The sequence below is a fragment of the Peromyscus leucopus genome, chromosome 4, assembly GCF_004664715.2.
Source record: "Peromyscus leucopus breed LL Stock chromosome 4, UCI_PerLeu_2.1, whole genome shotgun sequence".
Taxonomy (NCBI): domain Eukaryota; kingdom Metazoa; phylum Chordata; class Mammalia; order Rodentia; family Cricetidae; genus Peromyscus; species Peromyscus leucopus.
The window spans coordinates 4006046-4030679 of record NC_051066.1 but is presented as its reverse complement, the minus strand read 5'-3'; the positions used below and the strand labels follow the sequence as shown (position 1 = coordinate 4030679).

The window sequence follows — 24634 nt, the reverse complement described above, 5'->3', positions numbered from 1 at the left end:
CACTGTATACATAATAAATAAATCAATCTTTTAAAAAAATTATAAAGAAAAGGGAGTTAATATTCCTTAGTCTATTTAATTTAAAAAATTGTTGAGTGGATTAATTTCATGTTTTGTTAGTAAGAAATGCAAATGGGGTATACTAAGAGACTACTTTTAAAGTGTAAAGAGTTTTATTAAGAAACTGCTTTTGCCGGGCGTTGGTGGCGCACGCCTTTAATCCCAGCACTCGGGAGGCAGAGGCAGGCGGATCTCTGTGAGTTCGAGGCCAGCCTGGGCTACCAAGTGAGCTCCAGGAAAGGCGCAAAGCTACACAGAGAAACCCTGTCTTGAAAAACCAAAAAAAAAAAAAAAAAGAAACTGCTTTTGGATGTTTTGTTAAAAGTTTTTGAAGTGTTAATTAATGGTTAGATTGAGAATATTGCTTTCCAATATGGGTTTGTAGGGATTGTATAAGTTTGGGTTTTTTCTAACTAGGTTCAAGATTTTGTTTTAAAAAATTATAAAGAAAAGGAGTTATGAGTGAATTAAGGTTGAATATATATTTGCAGAAATTATGTTTAACCTATTGATATTAATGCACCCTGGTTTTGTGGAGTTAAGGAAATACTTAAGTTTGAGAATACATCACAAGTTTTTCCTATGTTCTGTTAGCAAGAAAATTCAAATGATTTTATTAGACGTTAAAGATGTAATATTGAGAGAATTGTAACTATGGATAGCAATATTTATGTTAACTTGTTACTGGTAATGAAGAAATAAGGGATTCTTTAAGTTTGCAATTACAGTAAGAGTTTTTGGTTTAGAAAGGGCTGGATGCAGCCAAAGACTGCTGTAGTCACCTTGGACCTAATCCAAAAGAGAAATGCCATCTTTGAGTTATAACAGCTATGCAGATTGCTGTATGCTATTAATAACGAGTTTTTTTATATATATATTAAGAAAGGGGGACCTGTGGGAGCCCGTTTTCAAGTTCCTCGTGGCTTTACGCAGCAGGTTCGCATAGAGGATGATTAGGACCACGGGCCTGAGTGCAGGTGTCTGAGATGGTCTGCACTTGGCTGTGCTGGGGGAGGAGGCCTTTTGCTCCACTCCTTGGCGTCTCTATAAATACCCGGGGGCAGAGACAGTCAGAGCCCATTGGAATAGGTTCCAGGCCCTCTCGAGGCTATCCTTTATTTTCTATCTGTTCATCTCCACAATCTAAATACTTCTAATATTTCCTGCTGCTTGAACTCAAGAAAACTCTGGGGAGCTGTGGGGTTGGTGGGTAAACACCCCACACAACACAAAACTTTTGTATTCCAAGGAGTGCTTTCACTTTACATCTTTACAAAATGCTTAAAGGCATGGACTAATAGCAATTGTTGACATGGTTTGGGAACACAGTTTTCTGGGCCTGATCCAAATGAAGGTAAAGTACCCTCTCAAACTGCCACATGAATCCTTAGTCTCTATTCCCACATAAGTTGGAATGGGAATTATCTGGAGTTTTTGTTTTTCTGTTTATGGTGAGGGAACTTCAACCATCTATTTCTTTTAAGGCCACATTTAAAACAGATGTGCAGGTAAAAAAAAGTTCCCAAGCTTATTGAGTAGAGAAGGTGAGGTAATGAATGAAACCAAACACCTGATTTCAAAAAATTATCTTTTCCACAGCTGGGTGCTTGTCCTGTATGTGCAAAGTCCTGGGTTTGATCCACTGCACACACCAAAAACGTGCCTCTAAAAGAACTTTGGGTTTTTTTTGTTTTGTTTTTTGAGACAGGGTTTCTCTGTGTAGCTTTGCGCCTTTCCTGGAACTCACTTGGTAGCCCAGGCTGGCCTCGAACTCACAGAGATCCGCCTGGCTCTGCCTCCCAAGTGCTGGGATTAAAGGCATGCGCCACCACCGCCCGGCTCTCTAAAAGAACTTTGTACAACCTTTTACTAGTACAAAATGACCATCACCGACAAATTCTCCATGAGTTATTGCATCCAACACTATTACTTGAGAAAACAGCCCACCGCTGTGCTGGAGTACTGATGCACAGTACTAGTGCATCAGTAGTACTAGATGAGTACTAGTTCCCACCAGAGCGGTTCCTCTTCAGTGAAAGTAGGGACATCAGAGAAGCAGACCCACACAAGCTCTGGTGGGTTACAAATGAACAAATCCACTCTGCCCAGTGCTAGCACACTGATGTTGCAGGATGACAATCTGCTCCTCTAACGTCAGCTCCCAAGTTTATTACACAGCAGTTACACATGTAAATGGAATTTGGCCCCACGTGCAGTAAAGGGAGAACACTATTAACCACCAACATGCTGGCCTCAAAGATACAGGGATGATAATATACAGGGATGGGACTGCAGCTCAATTAGTTTTATGAGCTACACAGACCTCACCATACACTAAAGCACAATGCTGCAATAAAACCTTGACAGTTCATACCCAAATATTCATCTGAAGAAAGTCTTTACAGCTCAAAAATAATGCAACTACGTTCAGTTTAATCTAGATACAGGTACTTTATTTACAAATATTTAGATAATAGCATTTTGTTACATCAAATGAAGAGTACAGCAGTCTGAATAAATCTGTCACAGAAACAATCAAGACCCACTGTAACTGAGAGTCAGGGCATTGTACCTAAAGAAGCCAAAGTCTTTAGTTTGTGATTGCTGCCACCTTCTATCTTGACGGGTGATTTGTTTTGTTTTTGTAGATATATACACACACCAGCAGGTCATGGTCCCTGGGCAAATCCCTTGTGATATAACAGTTTAAGCAAATGGATCGCTCTAAGTCTTTAACAGAATATACCAATCGACTCCAGGAATCCTTGAAGTTAAACAAAGACAAAAGATGAATCCACAAAGAAACCGAACCCTATTTTCTGCACATTCCAGTTTTGGCTTTTATTGAATATCAACTATACAAAACTCTGGAACTACCGCATGTTTATAGTCCAGAAGATGTACTTTACATTAGTGTCTGGTAAAGGGATTTAAAATGTGAATGTTAAACACAGCATTGAGCTGAGAGCATTTTTATGTGACTTGCTTGGGCTTCCCTGCCTGCACTTCCAATGACCTCTTGATCCCCAGCTTCAACTCTGCTAGAAACCAACCAAGAGTGAAGAACTGAGTAAAGCAGATGCCGTCTAAAGGATGGTTTCTCTTGCGAGGTGTTCTTTTTGTGGCCAGACCACCCAGTGCAGAGCACTAACTTACTTCTTGTCAGCATTCCCTCTTACTAGACAGTTTCCGCCAACAAGACATAAAATAGCCCCTCATCCTATGAACACAAGGGATTGTATTAAATTATTTCACCATAGTGTTAAAAATGCACAATTTAAAATCCCTTAACAGCAGACCTGTGGTTCTGGCTATCTGGTCCAGAAGTTGACCATTCCAAGATAAAGGTATAAAAGCTTAAAATGTGCAATATTAGACCCAGCCTTCTTCCTTTTTCTATACAGTAAGGCAAGAATGCAGCCTGTAACACAAAATGTTTACAAAAAGAAAAGCAGGTTAGCACATTGTTGATTACACAAGAACAGTTAAGAAAATCGGCAGGTAAGCCACAGTGCAAAGACGGGACAGAATCCACTAGTGTTTCCGCTGATGCCAGGAGCTCTTTTCAGCATTAAGTCTGTCCCCAAACACTGCCAGCACCAACGAGTGGAGCCGGTGTTACATGTGAAACTGCAGTTGTGTCTATTTCCTCGTGTGAAATGGAAGAGAGTAACATGGTCACATATAGATCACACTGTACAAACTGGTATTTTATACTGTTCCAATGCCAGTAATCAATTTATTTTCTTCATTAAAATAATATACACAGAAGGTATTGTTAGTTTAGGTTCCTTCAAATTTTATACATATTTACTTTCTGTTAAAGAGAAAAGGATAAAATGATGTGAAAAAAAAGATAAAGCTATTAATTAAGCACAAGAAAAGATAAATGGGTATTTTTTTCCCTGTGCAAGGCTAAGACAGAAGCAAACCCCATCAAGAAAAATGCCACCCCTACAACAGGGAATTTATGCAACAAAAAACAAAAGCAGTTGCAGACCCCCTTTTCTTTACAATTGGAAGTCATTTCACAGCAATGAACTTTCTGGCTACAACAGACATACTTGAACAGTTTAAAGATGCGAGGGAGAAGGCTGAAGAGATCAAATTTAAACCGTACAGTGAGTGAGACAAAGCCTCGCCAGAGGGGAAGGTAAAAATCGAGTCCGCGTCAGTGCTCAGTTGAAATCCTATATTGGTAACAAACCTATCACAAGGACAATCAAAGGGGGAAGTCTAGATTTACCATGCAGGAGAGATTATTACTCTACTTGCCTTTGATAACCTGATTACATCTAGTTGTTTAGCAGTTTAGTATTGTTAAACTGTTTTTACAAGAGTTGTTTTTTCTTTTTCAATTAAACCCAGTAAGATGTACAGAAGACAAGGAGGCAGTAAAAAGTACTGCTTCCAACAGACAGATGTGAAAGGTCAAATGAAGGGCCAGAGCAAAGAGGTCACTAGCAGCCACAGCCTTCTCTCTGGGGCTGGGGTTCACTGGTTAGCCGTCCTCCCTGCGGGGCTGAGGGTTTGTGTTGTACCCCAGACTCAGCAGCATTCAGATCCAGGCTTCCGTCCTGAATGTTCTGATAGATTTTCTTGGCAGCCTCAAGAAAAGCATCTTCTACATTCTCTCCCCTAAGAGACAATCAACAACTTTATTCACAACCCACAGCTTTCTAGAAAACATAAGGCATTTACACTGACCTTCTGCTAACCTTTAGTGAACCGCCATGATGTCTTCCACTTAGCCACTGTCATCTAATAAGAGATTACCAAAAACTGAGCTAAGAGAACAGGATGGGAAATGGCTTTGGTGGTGAGCACACAACACAGCACTGAGCTAGTCTAAGCTCATTGGCATATTTAGTCTTCTACTCCTGCAGTGCTACGCTGTATATCACATGACAACTGGGATGGCCACTTCAGATGAGAGCACGTTCTCACCAAACATACTGCGGAGGACAGGATCCCAGGCTTTCCACTCTATAAACAGCCATGTGGAAACAATGCTATTTTTATCATGAAATGGACGGTGACATAGTTGTGCTTAATCATGGTCACACTTCAGTTCTCTTGGGACTGACGGCAGAGGTTAAGTAAACACAAACAGGTTGGTCTGCCCTTGCCTGGTGTGATACAGGAGGACTATGGCAGTGCTGGGATCAATGCGGGGACTCCAAGGACGATCAGAAATGGTCTCTGGGTCTCGTCAGTCACTGAGTATGTCCTTGAACCATTTCTTAAAGTGATCACAAGTGCTGGGTGAGCATGTTGGCCAACCTCAGCTGTGAAAGTCAAACACTTGTGAAATGTAAGCAGTTTCATTTATTAACCCGGGTTACCAACGGGCACAGTAAGGTACAACCCTCTAAGTAAAGAACTTCACATCTGCTTACTGCTTTTCCTGTCATGGCACTGCATACCCTCGCTGCACGGTACAATTCACACGCATGTCTACAGAGGCCATCCACTTACACAGCACATGGTTCTACTCAGAACCTGCATCTAACTGAAAACATGATCTACATTTTAGCCATACTTACGTTTTTGCACTTGCTTCAAGGAACAATAAGCCTAAAAATAAAATGGAGACTATCATGAGGACATTGCAGACTGCCAAGAGCACTCTCCAGTCACATGTGACAAGGCCCTCCCCCTCTGCAACTGTCAGTACTGCAGCCACAGTACTTGGGAAGAAGCCCTCATCTGAGGGCAGGGCAGAGCTGTACTGGTCATTCAGTAGCTGCACTACTACTAACATGCATCATAGAAACAAACACCGGATTTCCTCACTGAGAGTTCCAAACAGTCTACACTAAAAAAAGAAAAAAGAAAAAACTATCCAATAACTTGTATGATCAAAATCACCTTCCCTTTAATACTTTCCCAAGGATGAACATTGTCTTAAACCTACCGTTTTCTTCAGCAAACTGTTTGGCTTCTTCATAGGTAACATCTCTCTGTGCTTCCAAGTCTGCTTTATTTCCTATGAGAATTATTACCTAGTTTGTGAACAAAAGAAAAGATAACTTAGAACACAAATGACGATTAAAATTCTCAAATACAAAAGTCTTGACTATAGGAAAAAAGGAGCCCTAAGTACCCTGGACTGCAGACCCATAAAGGTCTGCACTAGGAAGGACTCTGGCAGCAAACTAGGCCAGGGCTTGACAAACTGCTGAAAGAGGAAAGGTGTATTTTCAGGTTTGTGTTCTCCAACAGCTTTTGCTGAACATTAGTGGAGTGTTTTGTTTTCTGATTTTTGAAACAAGAGTTTCTCTGTGTAACAGCCCTGGCTGTCCTGAAACTTGCTCTGTAGACCAGGCTAGCCTCGAACTCACAGAGATCTACCTGCCTCTGCCTCCTGAATACTGGGATTAAAGGTGTGTAGCACCACCACCCAGCCTTGAATATTGTTTTTATTGTTGTTACAGATCCCTTAAAAACAGAAAAGCATTCGGACTGATGGAAATGCTAGCTCTCCCCTCCCCCAACATGATTTGAGTGTATTTCTTATGGGATGCACTCTCATGGAAAGGACTTTCTTAATTGTGGATGTGAATACATTTCTCAAATAAAAGTTTAAAATTGTAAAATAGTTTTATAATAAAGTATTTACATTAATTATTAAAAAAAAAAAAAAAAAACAGAAAAGCAAACCATTCAAAGATAAGCTATTAAGTGAATACGGCCCACAAGCCAGTTTGTTCATACCTGGTCTAAGCCAAAAAATAGTATTAGTAAGAATGCCCTAGAATTAATTACAAAAGTAACACAAACATGATCATTCCCTGGAGAAGGTTTGTGGCTTTCAGATTCTGGAAAGATTCTGGGACCCGGAGGAAGCTTAAAGACCACTAGTTCAATTCCTTCTGGAGAACAATAATTATCTTCCCTTAAATGCAATTATGGCAAAGAGAGTTGGCAAAAAGGGCATTAGAACCCTAAGAGAAGGCAAGCTGTAACCTAGAGACAACACTGTCCTAACTGACACTATCCCAGGAGAGGTAGAAACTTCTAGCAATTCATCACCAATGTTTGTGTCTGTGTGTGGAAAAGCTGGGAATGGGGTACATATGCAACAGGTTCAAATCCTGGGTAAAATATCACACCCTATTGTCTACTTTGGAGTCACCTATACGAGTAAAATTCTGTTAAAATTAAAGACAATAAAGGTAGCCTGGGGAAACAAAGGGCTAGGAATCAATGATTTCAACAAAAGGGAGCTTCTCAACATTTTTTTCTACATAAAATTTGTACATGGTTCTTTCTTCCACTTTCAAATGTCTGGGTCCAGTGAACTAATCTTTCCTGAGTATCAATCATTTCCATACAAGTTAACTTGTACAACAAAGAACATTCTTTAAAGAGCCAGTGACTACTGAGAAGGGAAAATAATGCTCATATACAATTCATAGTCACTGAACAATAAAAAAATCAATTGCCGGGCGGTGGTGGCCCACGCCTTTAATCCCAGCACTCGGGAGGCAGAGCCAGGCGGATCTCTGTGAGTTCGAGGCCAGCCTGGGCTACCAAGTGAGTTCCAGGAAAGGCGCAAAGCTACGCAGAGAAACCCTGTCTCGAAAAACCAAAAAAAAAAAAAAAAAAAAAAATCAATTAAAAAAAAATCAAGCCTCGTATAGGGCCATTACAAGACAGTTACCTGGAGTGTGGGCAGAGCACTGACCTAGAAGGCACAGAGCTCTGGCTCTAATGCCCAGCACTCCACCCCACCGGCACCCTCCTCAAGAAGTGGGTTTTCTTCTTTCCTCTTTCCCAACTACATGTCAACCTACAGACTTCACTGCCCATCTGAGAGGCTATAGTCGACTAACAACAAAGAGCACAAAAGACTAACAACCACAAGAAATATATCATTTTTATTTCAAAACCAAAGGCAATTTCATAGAAAACAATAGTTTGAACTGGGCTTCAAGACATTTTTCTTCTTTTTGAAGATATGGTTAGATTTCAAAGGGTATAAATTGAAAAGACGTGGCTCACTACATTTCCATGGGCCCTCTACAATGAATTTTGTAATGAATTTTTAACAGTTTACTTGGGGGAAAAACAACTAGACTTGGCAAGCTACAATCATGATGTCTGATGCCCCTTTACCAGTACTCTTCAATGGCTACAACTATGGAGCCACAGTATACTCACAAAGCTGGAAAACTGACTTGTGTGTTGTGGCTGTATCCACGAGTGGTTCTGTGCAGTGTCACCACAGTTGCATGGTGTCACCACAATCAGGGCACAGAACTATCACATCATCACCAAGAAACTGTTCTGTGCTGTTTCTTCAGCTCTATCACCACCCACCCCATCACTAACCAACCCCTGGCCACCACTAATTTGTTCTCCATCAATCTACAATGCTGTCACTTTGAAATATGTCAATGGACTCACAGAATATCTAGACTTTTGAGACTTTTTAAACTCAGCCAAATTCTCCTAAGTCATTAGAGCAGATGCTGTTGTCACAATTCCTTCCTCCGTGTGCCAAGGGGTATTCTACAGTGTGGATGCGCCAAACTGTTTGCTGTTCACCTGTCTGTAGGCAGTGGGACTGCTTTCAGTTCTTCGCTATCACAGAAAGTGTGGTACATTTATCCAAAGGTCTGTATACACAGCAAGAGTGAGTTTAGTATGAATGGAGATGAAGCCTTAGACTCGACACAAATGGGCCTCTTACCACATGCAGGAGGTACAGAGAGAAGTGAGAGACCTGACCTCCCAAGTTCCTGCAACACCCTCCAGGGACCCTCAGACACCCTGATGCCTGCAACGCTAGTTTCTCCAGAAGGTCCTGCCCGACCTGCTCACTGGCACTGCACCAGTCAATGCATTTCTAATTCATCAGATTTCAGCAGATCTGAGACGTGTCTGTAAACCTGAAAGTTCTCTCTCTGCTAGACAATAACCCCTTGAGGACCAGAGACAATGTCTAACTTTGAATGCTGCGGAGTCTAGCATAGTAGCTGTCCTTTAACATGTCACTGTCTTCTCAGTCTGATTTAGAAGTTATAATTACTTAAAGTAAGTGGAATACTTAAATTGACGTTTTATTCAGATAATTAAGATTCACATGCAATTATAAAAAAAATCGTGAGAGCCCTTGCTCAGTTTCCTCCAATGGTAGTATTTCACAAACTTAATGCAAATGCTTCTTAAATTATAATTTCAGATTAAAACATCTCCACCTGAGAGTGCCACTTCATTCATAGCTTTTTTTTTTCAGATCCAAACATAACAAGTATAATAAAATGGAAAACTTGGAAACAACTAGAACTGAAAAAAGTTTTATTCAATGAGCTTAAGAATAAAATAAAGGCCTTTAATCCCAGCACTCGGGAGGCAGAGGCAGACAGATCTCTGTGAGTTTGAGGCCAGCCTGGTCTACAGAGTGAGTTCCAGGACAGCCAGGGCTGTTACACAGAGAAACCCTGGCTCGAATAAATAAATAAATAAAAGAGGAGAGGGAGAGGGAGAGGGAGAGGGAGAGGGAGAGGGAGAGGGAGAGGGAGAGAGAGAAAGAAGACAAGATAGACAGACAGACAGACAGACAGATAGATAGATAGATAGATACTTGGGGCTCCAAACATAGTTTCATGGCAGATCATCTGCTTAGCATACATGAAGCCTGGATCTCTAGCACCAAAGAAAATATGAATGAATGAGGGAACCGTCTCTTATTTATAGTACCCAAATAACAAAAGCTCACTAGTAAAAAGGGCTTGCCTGTTTGGGTTGACTGATTTTAAATTTCTTATACAGTGAGGTGGTGACTTACAGTGTTTGGATTGGTGAGATTCCTTGCATCTGTCAACCAGCTGCTTAAGTGGTTATATGTACTTCTTCTGTAAAAATTAAAATTAAAATTACAATTGCCATTTATACAGAAAAAAGAAGACAGTCAGATATGATGTGTCACACACTTGTAATCCCAGCAATTAAAAAGCAGGGGCAAGGCAGAAGTGACCTGAGTTCAAGGCCATCATGGCCATAAATGAATTCCAGATCAGCTTGTACTACAGTGAGACCTTGTCTCAAAAGACATGCAAGCAAACACTCGACTTTAATTGGAAGATCCAACTACAAGTATTTCTACTTTGACCAGATAGTTACTCCAGAGAATGACTGTAAAACAGAACCAACATAACTCTAAGAAATCTAGCCAAACTTTGTTTCGCTTTTTGAAACAAGGTTACACTATGTAGTCTGAGTCATCTTCCCTCTCCTAGATAGCCAACTTTATCTCAATCCTCCCAGGTCCTGGATTACAGGTGTGTGCCATCCTACCTGGCCATAAATTCATTATTTTTAAGTAGCTCAATATCCAACTATACTAATGCTAACACAAGTATTTAAAAGCATACACATAAACACACCGATATACAAGCAAGGAACATACAAAATTGAGAATCATGACTTGCAATTTAGTCAAAACTAACATTCCTTGAAATCATCCATGTTTTTCAATCACAAAATGGAGAAAAATACCAAAATGTCTAGCCAAAAATATACTGAGAAAAAAATATTTCTGTATCTACCTTCAAATTATAATTTTTCAGGCAGAAGTAAAAGACAGTCATACTAAATTAGTACATAATTCCTCTTTCTCAAATTGTCCTTTTCCTTTCTTTTTTCAGAGAGTGTTTCCCAGGCTGGCTTCCAACTTATGATCCACCTGCCTCTACCTCCTAAATGCTGGAATTACAGGCATGTAGGAACCATGCCCAGTTTACTAATTGGGAGTAAGCCAACGCACAGATCAAAAAACTTTAAAAAGGCATTTAATACATTCATCTAGAAATTCAGGCCCTCAGCTACCAGAAAGTTAGTTTACACTTCATAACTCTTATTTACAGCAGTTAAATAATCTGCAGATTCAGACTGCAACATTCTTCTACTTCATCTGAGCAAGTTTAAAAAGCAGTGTCAGCCAAGCAGTGGTGGCGCACACCTTTAATCCCAGCACTCAGGAGGCAGAGGCAGGCAGATCTCTGTGAGTTCGAGGCCAGCCTGGTCTACAGAGTGAGTTCCAAAACAGTCAGGGATACACAGTGAAACTGTCTCAAAAAACAAAAAAAAAAAAAAAAAAAAAAAAGGACTGTGTCACCTGCACTAGTTCAGTTGGCCCTACCACAGTGAATAAATCCAAACACAGACAGCCTCTGGATTAGGCCGTCAGCGCTCTACTTCTTCACTTCAGAATCCATGCACTGAGGTATTAACTGCATCCTGGCTGTTTGGCAAAACAACCAACAGGATAAGCTCCACTGTCATTTAGGAAAGTGACTTGTAACAGTCGCTGCTAATGCCAAAGCTAAAAGATATAATTAAAGCAGGAACTTATAAGTTGCAAAATGTCAAGGATCAATAGAAAAAATTGGTAGAAAATAGTGTCATGACTCTACTACCTACAAACCTACTACTCACCCACAAACCTAACACTTAAAATTTCACTTTTCAGTAAATTATATTGAGATACAATAAACCACCATAAACCCTTTAAAAATACAATTTACTTTTAGTATCACCACTATCACATTCTAGAACATTCACAGAACCCCAAAAGAAAACTCTAGTGCCCAATACCTGCCTATGCCCTTACAATCTTCTTCCTGCCTCTGCGTTTGCCTATTCTAGATAAATACAGACTCATAAGGGGCCTTTTACACTTCCATAGAGCATGTGCCAGGCATCCTTTACTACAGCTCAAAAGAGCTCACTGTGTGGATACAGCACCTGATGTGTGTCCATTCCTTCAGCTGATGAACAGTTCTGCGGCTCCATAAAGTGCTTTAGATCACTTGAATACACATCAATTTTATCATAGTATTACTACACTTAAAAAATACGTATAAAAGGAGAACAAACTGCATTTTAAGCATAATGTATGGGATTCTTAATCATGTTAAGTCTTCAGGAATGCAGTAGTAGTTCACAATGTTCTGCACAACAGTAGGTTCTTACAGCCTCCCCACAAGACCATTGATTGATCATGTTACCAACTGACCTGTAGAGTGAAGGGAACTAAGGCTTGTTTTACTGTTTTCTGATCATTTACTGAGGCTTTCTGTACTATAATTATAATTGGTCCCTATCAATATTCTGAGGTAGTATTTTCAAGAATGTCAAAAGTCAACAAAGTTACACAACAAGGGATTCCTTTACAGTAAAGGTCTCAGAGTCTTCATATGCTCAGGTACTCTCTGACTCTTCAGGATGAGATGGCATAAAACTTTTTCCCAGATGGAACAATCTCCAGCTGTCATTTGGTCCCACTCACTTGTCTCTACCTCCTCAGGAGGGACTCTTCTCTTCTTCTGACTGGCACTTTTCTTCTGACTGGCACCACGCATCATCATGAAAGGCGGCCAGTTCATTTCTAACTTACAGCAGACAACTGTTCAGGTCTAGGAAGTGCCAGTTTGCTACGTGCTCCAGAGTCAAACCTTTATATATATTCCTGTGCTGTGACTTCATGTCAAATGCTCTCAGTTTCCAGAAATAGCCATGGTGTCACAACTGAATCCTTGTACAGTGCTTAGGTCACTTCAACACATGGTAGAAAATGAATGAAGTAAATATTATACATAAACTATTACCTAAAAGTCAAAAAAGTCCTATCTATCAAAAAAGAACACAGGATCTGTTCCAGTCTATCATGCTTCCATAACAAAACTAAATATTTGACTCCTCACTTGGCCTCTCTGCAGTTGGTGTCAATTTTAACACAGAGACTGAATAAAGCAATTCCTCCATGCTGACCTGCCTTCCCTGAGGTCAGTTTCATTTAAAGCCGCCTCTCTGTGACAGCTGATGCTGCTTCTCAGACTGTGTTCTTCTCTCAGTCCCCCCATTATCATCATGGTCTTTCTTTAACCAACTTCAGGTAAAGAAAATCAGCATGTTATTTAAGTTTTCCACAGCTTTAGAGGAGAACCCATAAAACCCAGATAAATTGCTTAGTCACCTGATCACAAACTAAAAAAAGCCTAAATCTGTAAGAAGGAAGCCCTGCTGGCGAAAGTGGAGGTCTACTCCCAAGTGTGCCATCACCTTACCTGGTGATGTCATACACCATGAGTGCGCCCGCAGCTCCTCTGTAGTAGCTCCGTGTCACAGCTCTGAACCGTTCCTGTCCTGCCGTGTCCCAAATCTGCAGTTTGATTTTTTGGCCACTAACTTCAATTATTCTTGTACCAAATTCAACACCAATTGTGTGAGGACAGTCAGCCATAACTATGGGAGAAAGGAAAATACCCAAATTTCAGAAAACTTTGGTGGTAAGCAGCACAAAAATGCCGTAATCCCAATTGTATTTAGCTTATCAATTACAACATATGGCCTCTTTCTCCACCGTAAGATAAAAACTGTACTCTAAATCTCAGCCAGTCATAAAAACAGAAAGAATTCTATTAAGTATTCCAAAACTACTAATTATTGTGAATAAATGATATATACAGTGCAAAAAAAAAGTTTCCTGCGATAATACATTTTGGGGGTGAGGAGCTGGAGAGATGTCACAGTGGTTAAAAACATTTGCTGTCCTTTCAGAGGACCGGAGTCTAGTTCCCTGCATCACTAACAACTCACAACTGATCCAACACTCTCTTCTGGTTACCAGTTATGGCATACACATACATACATACAAACACACACACATGCATACATGCATGTGCATACACCCACATAAATAAAAAAAAAAAAAAGTTTAAAGGATACATTTAAAGTAGAATAAAAATGAGGTTATTTAAATTTAACATTCTACATACTTTTAAAAATAAATTCTACATTTGTACTATCAGGAAATCAAAACAGTCTGCCATGGTAGTGCACATCTTTAATCCCAACACTCAGGAGACAAAGGTAGGCAAGATCTCTTTGAATTAGAGTACAGTTTGGTCTACAGAGTCTAGTCCAGGCCAGTCAGAGCAGAGCAGAGCAAAACAGTGAGAGCCTGTCTTTAAAAATAAATAAAGATCAAAGCAAATCTAATCATACATCATGCATTTAAACCAACATATAAACATGCTGGTAGTAATACTGCATTTTATCTGTACCTATTAAAAAAATTATGGCACTTGGGGCCAGAGAGATGGCTCAGCAGTTAAAAGTTCAAACTGCTCTTGTAGACAAACCCAGTTTGGTTCTCAGCACCCACATCAAGATGGCTCACGACCACCTATAACTCACTCCTGCTCCGGAGGATCTGCTGTCTGAGCTCCAGGGCCACCTTCACATGCACACAACCCTACACACACATATATTCATATTCTCTCTCTCTCTCTCTCTCTTGCACACACACACACACACACACACACACATACAAAATAAATCTTTAAAATCAAACTTTAGGGAAAAAAATCATGGCACTTTTCCAAGTGTAAATATGAAGACAGGTTATTATCAAATGCATAAAGTATACTGAAAATAACACGTTTTAAAATGTAGAGAACGTGACAATAAAGCTACTCATCTTTTTTACCTTTTATATTGAACTTACATTTTTTTTCTGTAAATTGATGAAGCAAGCAAGACTTTCCTACTCCCATATCCCCTGTTTAAAAAAAGACAATGTTTCAGGTGCAATTCTATTTCTCAATTTTTACTCTTATAACCCCATGTAGTTACTGCTGCAGTGGACATATTACACACATCCCAGGTGTCTGACCATTTGAAGCACCCGCATCTCCCTCCTTTATAATGAATTCAAAAGACAAACGGACTATCCTAACTTTTAGAAGGATAGAGTTTGGTTGTAAATTACTGTTTAGTAAATAGCCAACAAGTTGAACATGACTTGTGACAGAAAAACTGATGTAATGGGACTTTTTTTAGTTTGAACTGCTTCCAGTTGGGTACCCCAAGTACACCCCGTTGGGCTATACAAATGAACTATCCCAAGGGCAAAGAGAAAGAAGTAATAAATTAAATTCTGGAAGCTTGGCTCATTATGTCTCCTGTTTTACCTCTACATTACAGGAGATGCCATCTCACAAGGCTACACAAACTTGACATCAAAGCAAAAGACATGGGCCTTTTATACATGTATGGCTTGTTTAGTTTTGTTTTCCAAACTGGAGGCCAAGTCAGGCCCACAGCCCGGCAGGTTCATAGTTCTACCACCAGCACACAACCCACCCAGCACCTGGGCTCTCACCTCTTACTCCAGAAACATTCATGGATAAACAGTGTTAAGCCAATTAGAGCAAAGTCTAGACATGTAAAGGAGACAAAAACACTCTGATTCTGAATCAGTGTTCTCTACCAATTGGAATACAGGGGGACTTAAAAATTTTTATGGCATTGGGTTATTTCAACACTAGCAGGAAATTAATTTCATCTCCAACACTAACAAGTTTGGAGGTAGCCCTAAAGAACAATCACCATCATTTCACTAGTGCCCAAAAAGAGACTAGAGAAATACCCAGGGTCATGATGCAAAAGGCATATTTATTTTCATCAAAAAGTTTTACTTCTGAAGTCAGAAAATCATATACTTCTGCAGCAGTATGTTTAAGTACTGGTGTATAAATGTTTCATGTGTTAACTTTCTTTGGAGGACAAGCATACAAGTTTAATAAACTTACCAATAATAATATACTTAAAGATGTAAGAGTAGTTGTATGGTGCAGTTGCCATGGTGGCACTAAAAACAAAGAAAACTATGTTACTTCAGAAAAAAGTACACACAAGTTATCTAAACCTATTACTGCTGCCCTTTCAAAAGGCAGATACATTGCAAACATACATTCATCCACACACCCTTTAAATATATTACACATATTAAGAAAGCACACTGACTACACAAAATTTTGATTCAAGTCAATAAAATTCCCAAACTGATCGCAAATTCTCTCTCAAATAAATGTTACTTAAATATTTTCACGTTATCCACAAAAATAGGAAAGAAAAAAAAAAAAAAGGTGTTCCAAAACACTCCAAAAGTTTCACTTTAGAAAATATCCAAAAACAAATATTCTGGAAATTTTTCAAAGAAGAGAATCTTTATAAATATAAGTCAAACATCACTCAACAGTTCCTGCTAACTGATCAAATAAGCTATGGCATCAAAAGTAACTACTAACATAAATACAAAATAACTTTCGTCCTCTACTTTAAATCAATACTTAGCAAAGAGTCTAAAGTCTAAAGAAAGAACAAGCATGTAATCCAAATCAAATGGATGCCAAAATTAGATCGAATCCCTTGAAGTTGTTGTTCCTATAGACTTTTAAAAAGGGAACATTACTGGCAATTTCACATAGCTCAACTCAATACATTATTTAATTATTAAAAACACATGAAGTGCCTTCTGTATACCATTCTAGGAGTTGAGAAATACTGCTATAAAGCTACATTTACACTTATGAAATGCAAAAGCTTATACATTAAGATATTTCCAAAGATCACAGCTTACTCCTTAGTCCTCAGGTAGACTTAACCTTAAAAATTAAATTTCTTTCCTACTTGTAATAACTTTTAATCTCAAAGGCACAATGGCATACACATTAGTCCCAGCTGATACTCAGGAGACTGAAGGATTATTTGAATGCAGGCTTTTGAGGTCAGTCTGGACAATAAAGTAACCTATATCTCAAGAACAAAAATCTTCCCAAATAACTCTCACATAAGTGCCTTAATGCATCTAACACTATGCTAGGTTCTAGAGAAACACATTCTAATACCAATAATAACATCTAGTGAATTTATTTTTTTCAGCCAAGCAAAGAAAAAATCATACATATGAGACTTATTAACTGTTCAAAATGTTTGCTTTCTAGTGTTTTTAATGAATATTTTGTGACTCATTAAAACTTTATTCTGTATTTCAAATAAAATTTCAACAAAATCAAATTAAACCTACCGGAAGAACATCTGCAATAGGTAAATAATCAAGGGAAAGAAATCCTTAAATGCAGAAAAGTAAAGAGCACCTAACATGGTCGTCTCTGCTGTCCAGACAACACTCAGCACAAGTTCATACCTTGCTCCCAATCCACAAAGCATGTTGGGACACATTTATAATCAGTCCTCCATATCATAGAAAACTCCCTTAACCAGTTCTTTCTGGAGGAGTTTTTCTAGTTAGATTAGCCAGGAACCTAAACACTAACTTTTACCCCATTTCCAGATGCTACTGGGACTCAAGCTTTAAAATGAACTTGGCCTTAACCAAGGTGGTGGCACAGGCCTTTAATCTCAGCACTCAGGAAGCAGAGGCAGGTAGATACCTCAGTTAAAGGCCAGCCTACTCTACAGAATGATTCCAGGACAGCCAAGGATACACAGAGAAACAAAGCAAAACAAACAAAAAAACGGTTGGCCTCAAGGTTAAACCTTGATCTAAATTATTTACCAGATCTCTGAACCAGCTACTAATTATGAGGGGACCCCAAATGAATGAATTTTCAAGGTTATTAAATTCTTAATTTCTTTTCTGTATGGAAACAGTATTCTTTTCCTCTAATGTTTTTAATTCCTAACATTCCTTTCCAAAGCAATCATTTGGTCACCTCTGAATTAGTTTCTCTTGCACTCTTCCCCTTGATTTTCCTATCTCCTTCCCCTCTTCTGACTAAAATTTTACATTCATACTTGACCTCCTTCTATTTTATTATGTTAAAATCCAACACTAAGGAGACAGAGGCAGGCAGTTCTCTGAGTTTGACGCCAGCCTATTCTACATAGTGAGTTCAGGACAGCTGGGCCTATGCAGAGAAGCTCTGTCTCAAACAGATTGATGAAGGGAAGGAGACAGACAGATAGATTAAAAAAAATTATAGGGCCTGTATATATAACACTAACATATACCTTAGTGTTGAATGCATGGTTAACATGCACAAGGCCCTAGCTTCAAGCCTCAGCACACAACACCCAGAAATTATGGCTTTTAAACAGTCCCAAAGCCAACTAACTTCAAGTGTTCTAGGAGCAATCACCAAACTGTAACTCAATTCTGATTGGGCAATTTGTATACATGCCGGCTGTCACACATAGCATTCTCTAAATATCAACTGAAATGATAAATGTTGAGAATGTTTTTAAATAATAAACATTAATATAGTAGTTTTCCAAATACTTCAGAATGAACACCAAAGCTGTTTCTTCACCACACTCATTTCTTGGCTCAGGTTTCCTTTACAATTACAAATAAAAAGCCTAGGTAGGCAGAAGCCACAGAAACAGTGCTGGGCATGTACCTCAACTGAGAGTGTCTGACTAGCATAAACAAGACCCAGTGGCACAGGCCTATAAATCCACCATTCAGGTAGAAAAGAGAGTCAGGTCAGAAGGTCAAGATCATCCTCAGCTACATAATGAACCTGAGGATAGCCTGAGCTACAGGAGACATTGTCTCAAAAAACAAACAAACAAACAACAACAACAAATAACACTAATTTTATTCATTTCTGTAGACAAAGGCAGAAAACTTCTTATACAAAAATCCGAAACTGGTAAACTTTAAATAATCCCATAGTTTGTTTATTCAAAGTCATGTATTTACAGCAGAGCTACATGCCTGGGGCTACACTGACCACTGCTCAAAGGTTTTCTCAACCTCACCTCTTGAACATAAAGCATGCTATTGATCAAGTAAACAAAATATTTTTGTCTAGCTTTGAAAAGAGGAAAAACTTCCTGTTATTTAAGGGCAAGTTTGCTTTAAAAGCTCAAAGGTCAAAGGCAGAGGGGGTGAGGATATGAGCAAGAACTGTTCTAGTTCACTCTGAAAGCACAAGTCCACTCAATGCTACAATTTCCACTCATTTAAAAAAAGAAAAGCTTGGCAATATTCTAGAACTTGTATCATGAAAATGCATTTTCTTCCTGTTTTATTCTGTGAAACAGTGTCTCATATCATCCAAGCTTGCCTAGGACTCACTTCATCATCCATTTATAATTCTCCTGCCTCAGCCTTCCGAGTACTATGACTACAGGAAATGCCACCCTTTGTTTCATTTTTTTTAATAAAAATTATTTGGATATAGCTGACATTAAGATCTTCTTTGATGCCTTTGGTTTTTTAAAGAAAAAAACAGAATGCTGCCTTTCCAACAACAAGCACCATTAAACATGTGATGACCAATATGTAAACTACACAATTGCCAGAGTTTCCATTTACTTAATATTTACCAGGCAATGCTCTTAAGTGTGACTTCATCTTTACTGCTGTCCTTATAAAACAGCTACTAGTATCCTCATTTTACAAATGAGGAAATGATCTCAAGAAGAAAGTAGTATGTCTAGCTCAGGCAGTTTGGGACAAGTCTATACTATATCCAGCACTGTTAACAACAGAAATTCCCTTTTAAAAACAGCACCACCCTACCTCCTCCAGGTGATTATGTACCAGGAAGCACGATGCTTTAAGGTACAGACCTTCATTCCTTTGCTTGTAATGTAACACTCTGAATAAGAAATATTAAATAAGTACATTTGGAGTATGCACAGATTTAAGAAACTACTACTACAGATAATTAATAATATTGATTTATTATTTATCTACTGTTAACACTGAGAAGGAAGACCAGAATAAATCATACAATGATCTGTTACATTTCTATATACTAATTCTTAATTCCCACAACTCTGTAAAGCTATTATTTTCTTGCTGAAATTGAAGAACTTGAGATTTGGAGAAATTCACTACTTTGGCCAATGTTCTAAAGTTAGTAAATAGCAGACCAAGAACTTGAGCCCAGAGGTATGACTCCAAAGAGCATGATGTTCTCTACTTAACTAACGTATTGAAGATGTGCAAAAGTGGACACATAACTGTCCTTGGCTATCAAAAGAAATCTTCACAAAATGCCCCATAAGCACTGGTAATTGTTGCACTTACGTATTCAAATAGCCACTTTTAAATATTAAGCATGCTTAATGTTGCTTTAACAAAGGATTTCTCAATTTTATCTCAATATAAAACGTACCTATATTAAGGAGATATGAAAGCTTTATTTGAAAATGGAATATACTGCCAGGCAGCAGTGGCACACACCTTTAATCCCAGTACTCAGGAGGCAAAGGCAGGTGAATCTCTGAGTTCAAGGCCAGCCTGGTCTACATAGTGAGTTCTAGGACAGCCAGGACTATAGAGAAACCTTGTCTTGAGAAAATAAAAAACAAAACAAAAAAACACCCAGATGAAATATACCAATGCATTAAAACATGCAACACAGTTGGATGGTGGTGGCAATTAGCTGTCTGGATGAACAAAAAAGAAACATGCAGCATGTTCTTTTCACTTAATGACATCATATATATTCCCGAGTCAATACATTCATAGCTAAATGGTTACCAAACATGTATTACATGTTAGTCATTGTTGTGCCAAACAAAATCAGATCCCTTCCTAAGTTATATAAATGACTAATTTTTTTAAAATTTATTCTATGAATATGAACATTTTGCCTGCATGTATAGTACGTGCACCACCCGAATGTCTGGTGGGGCACAGAGATCGAGAAGGGTATCAGATTCCTTAAAAAATGGAGTTATGGATGGTTGTGAGCCGCCATGTGGGTGCTGGGACTGGAACCTGGGTCATCTGCAAGAGCAGCAAGTGCTTTTATCTACTGAGATGTCTCTCTTTGGCCCCAAATGACTAGTTTTAAAGGTGCTGGTATAGACCTCAGAATAAAAAAACAAAGCACCCAATAATAAAGGGCATTTGAACTCCTTCTGTGTTTGTTTATACACTGTCATTCACTGTTCTATAGCTATTGTAGTCTATCCCTCAGGTTACTACACAATCTGTACACAACTAATTCAACAGCAGGGGAAAGCAGCCCACTAAATACTGCTGGTGATCTCAAGTCTTTACTATCACTCTCTAGTTTTAGGTTTTTATTTATGCATTTTGTTACTGGAGACAAGACTACTTTTGTGATTCTGACACCAACAATATGAAAACACCTAGTATCTACTAAGCACAAACCAACCACTACAAAAGGTTTTAACAATAATCAAAAAAAGGAGTAACATTGTTTCTGCCTTCAAGGAACTCAAGAATAATGGATGCATTCTTGCTAGAAGCCCCTGAAGTGGAATGTTACTCAACTTGTCAGCCAGGTGGACATAAAACTTCCATAGTTAATCTAATAATCTAATCAAATGGTCAATTTCCTTTCCATAATAGTATTATAACCTCTGAAAACAACCTGTCCATTTCTAAGACCAACTTTCCACAAGTCATTTAAGGATACACTTTTGTGTAAATTAATGTAAATAAATTTAAAAAAATACCCAAGTGCTTAAAAATGTCCAAAAAGACAAAACTTTCCCACTAATGATAGTATGCTATGAATAAGAAATAAAGTACTCTGCACCCTCTTTTCCCTAGAAGTACTTAACCAAAAACCTATGAAACCTGCATTTGAAAGGATTATAAGAGAAAAAATGTTACTAATGATGTGTCTGAGAATCAGCTGAGTATGGGAGGAGCTGTGTATAGCTAGAATAAAACTATTTATACTGCAGACACTGGGTAATATGATATTAATGCTCATTAAACTGATAATATACTGCTTTATTTCACAAACTTTAAAAAGTTTGAAATACAGTATCTCAAGCAGGCAGTGGTGGCGCACGCCTTTAATCCCAGCACTCGGGAGGCAGAGCCAGGCGGATCTCTGTGAGTTCGAGGCCAGCCAGGTCTACAGAGTGAGTTCCAGGACAGGCACCAAAACTACACAGGGAAACCCTGTCCCGGAAAAAAGGAAAAAGAAAAGAAAATGAAGTACAGTATCTCTTTATATAATCTAGTACTATGGGTCGTCTCCTGCCACAGCTTTTTTCACAGCTATTTGTTTTGTGTGCATGTGTGTGCACATGTGCACATGTGGATGTCAGAGGGTAACAAGCAGAAATTCATTCTCTCCTTCCACTACATGGGTTCTGGAATCCAACTCGGGTTGTCAAGCTTGGCAGCAAGAGCCTTTACCTGCTGAGCATCTTACCAGCCCCATGTTGCTAACATTTTTAATGACATAAACATCTCAATAGCTTAGCTTTAACATTTTTTTCTTATGTGTCTTGCTAAGAGTATGCAAATACAATACCTATAAAACTGTCAAGAAACCTCCAAGCTCTTTTGCAAAGTTGAAGTTTACAAGTATAAAATTTAACATGAAAAATAGAAAACAGATTAAAAAAATCCTTAATTCCAAGAAATTTTCAGTAGCTATTAGAATATAAGGTTTTTACATCTTTACAATAAATCCACTTACTGAGTGCCTAATATAAATCAGCTACTTCATAAAACAAATCTCTAATCCTACAAATTCACTTTACAAATAAGCAAACCAGGTCAGAAGTGATATAGTGATGGTTATATACTACTAAATGGACAGGTATTAAGCCCAGGGTCCACTCCAAAGCCATACTCCTTTCATTCAACAGATTATTAAACACTCTTATATGCCTAGCAATATCAGAGGCACTGAGGCACTTACATGCCAAACAAGGTATTAAGGGCTTTCTTGAAATTCTATTTAATCTTTGAAATAACTCTGAATTGTGGTCATGATTATTCCCTTTACAAATAAGGACACTGAATCTGGGGGGTTAGCCTATCTGGTTAGGGTCAATTAAATAACTAGGAACTGGCAGTTTGGTTTGGGCAATTTTACTTGGTCATGCCTGAGGACGTGTAAGTTAAGGTTTTGGAGTCTCGATGCCTTGGGTTCCTATTCCGGTCTGCCACTTCCTAGTTAAAGCGAATTCCCGAGAAAAACTGTTGAAAGGGAGAAAAGGGAGCTTGGATTATCGTGGGGTCAAACCTGTCCTCAGTGATCACATTTACACAAAAGGTAGTTAGAACAACATGCCAAGAACAGTAAACTTTCCAAGTTTCTAACCCTTGGCTGTGCAGCCACCAAGAACACAGCTTTCTTCACAAGTAAAGAGGAAATCCAACTCCACCTCTCCTCCAATGAGCATCTGCCAGTGTAGCGGCTGACACGATAGATTTTTGGGTGTTAACCGATATCACCCAGAACAAATAGAGGAAAAACAGAATTGAGTTGCCACTACTCTGAAACGGTCACGTCTTGTATGTTCAACCCTCGCTGAACGTAGTGTAGTACAAAATATACCAGCCAGGGTGGGGAGAAGCCAGTTTGTGTGTGCCGTCATTACTCAGCTACCTGACAACTTCTGGCCTCAGTCCGCCCCCCGCCCCTCAGAACAAACGCGAAAACTCTCAAAAGGCACTCGAAGCAGGTAAGTGTGAAGACAGCTAACCCCGTGCCTGGCACACGGAGCAGTGCCGACTCTCGAAGCAATCCCATTCCACCTGCTTTTCTCAAACGCTCAAGATGCCCCAAACTTTTTCCCTTCCTTCTTCTCGATGCTGTGGAGGCTCTACCCCGTGCCGGCTGGCCAGGGACTTCACGGGGACCCACGGGACCTCGCCACCAGACCCGCGACCCTATCCATCCCAGCCGGGGCTCCAGAGCGGCTGCCCACGAGGACACGGGAGCCAGTCGGAAGTGCCGAAGCGCCGCTTTCTGTACGGCGGGTGAGATGAGGCCTGTGGGGTGGGACTGCCACCACGGGCTCGTGGGTGGCAGGACGGCGACACGCGTGGGGAAACACTGCGGGAGTGGCCTGAAGCCCCGGGCCTGCGGAGGCCGCGGCTGCGTCCCGCGGGCCGGGCAGCGGTGGGAACACACCCTTCCCGCACGCCTCGGCGCGGGACTGCAGCCGGGGAGCGCGAGCCGGGCTGGGCGGCGCGGGGACGGAGGAGGGCGGCGCGGGGACGGCTCGCCCCACGGAGCGCTGTCAGGCCGGCGCCCTCCGCCGACCCGCCGGCCGGCCGCGGCCTGCGGGGCCCGTGCGGGACGCCGCCCGCCTCGCTCCCGGCTCGCCTCCGCCCCTCGGAAGGGCCGGGCCCGGAGGCCGGCGCCGGGCGGCCGCTGCGAAGGCCTCGGTTACCTGGGGGGTTGCTGGTGGCTGGGCAGCTTTCCGGGCGGGAGGGGGACGTCAGGACGAGGAAGCGGGGTGCGGACGCGGCGGGAGAGCGGCCGGGACCCGTCGGCCGAGGCCCCAGCAGGAAGGCGGGCTGGCCTGAGGCTGCAGACGCTCGGGCGGCAGTCGCGGCGGCGGCGGCTCCTGCGGCTCCCTCAGGATCTTCCTCGGGCTGGTCCAAGATGGCGGCGCTCCCTGCACAGGGTTTCCTGTCACCCTCGCAATGGGCCGGACCACAAAAGAAGGGGGGCGGATGCGCGCGCAGCCGGCGGAGCCCGGAAGAGGATGGCGGAGGCCGACCTGGCGGCCACGCCCCTTCCTCAGCCCGCCCCTCTGGCCCCGCCCCGCCCCGGCCGAGGCCCCGCCCCACTGGCCCTCACGCCCGAAGCGGGCGGGGGAAGTGGTCTGCGCAGGCGCAGGCGGGTGCCTCGCCGCCCCGGGAAGTTACTGCGCAGGATGGCGTGCAGTTTTCTAAGGGGTGTCGAGGTCCAGAAATGTCGCGTTTGGAGACGTTTTAAATCCCCGTATCTGTTTCTCACGGGGGCCGCTTCTGTACACTGGCTTCTGGGGCACACACGTATTTACT

General features: G+C 40.6%; 1 protein-coding gene across 1 annotated transcript; it reads right to left on the bottom strand.

Annotated features, from left to right (window-relative positions):
- Positions 1-2486: 2486 nt before the first annotated feature.
- On the bottom strand, positions 2487-24370 carry Rab14 (RAB14, member RAS oncogene family). The gene is made up of 8 exons (XM_028886090.1): positions 24016-24370; positions 15666-15724; positions 14579-14632; positions 13137-13314; positions 9857-9923; positions 5978-6065; positions 5607-5637; positions 2487-4698 (listed from the first exon to the last, which is right to left on the bottom strand). Exons 2-8 carry the CDS (start codon positions 15715-15717, stop codon positions 4521-4523), a joined length of 648 nt encoding a protein of 215 aa, XP_028741923.1. The 5' UTR covers positions 15718-15724; positions 24016-24370; the 3' UTR covers positions 2487-4520.
- Positions 24371-24634: the final 264 nt, after the last annotated feature.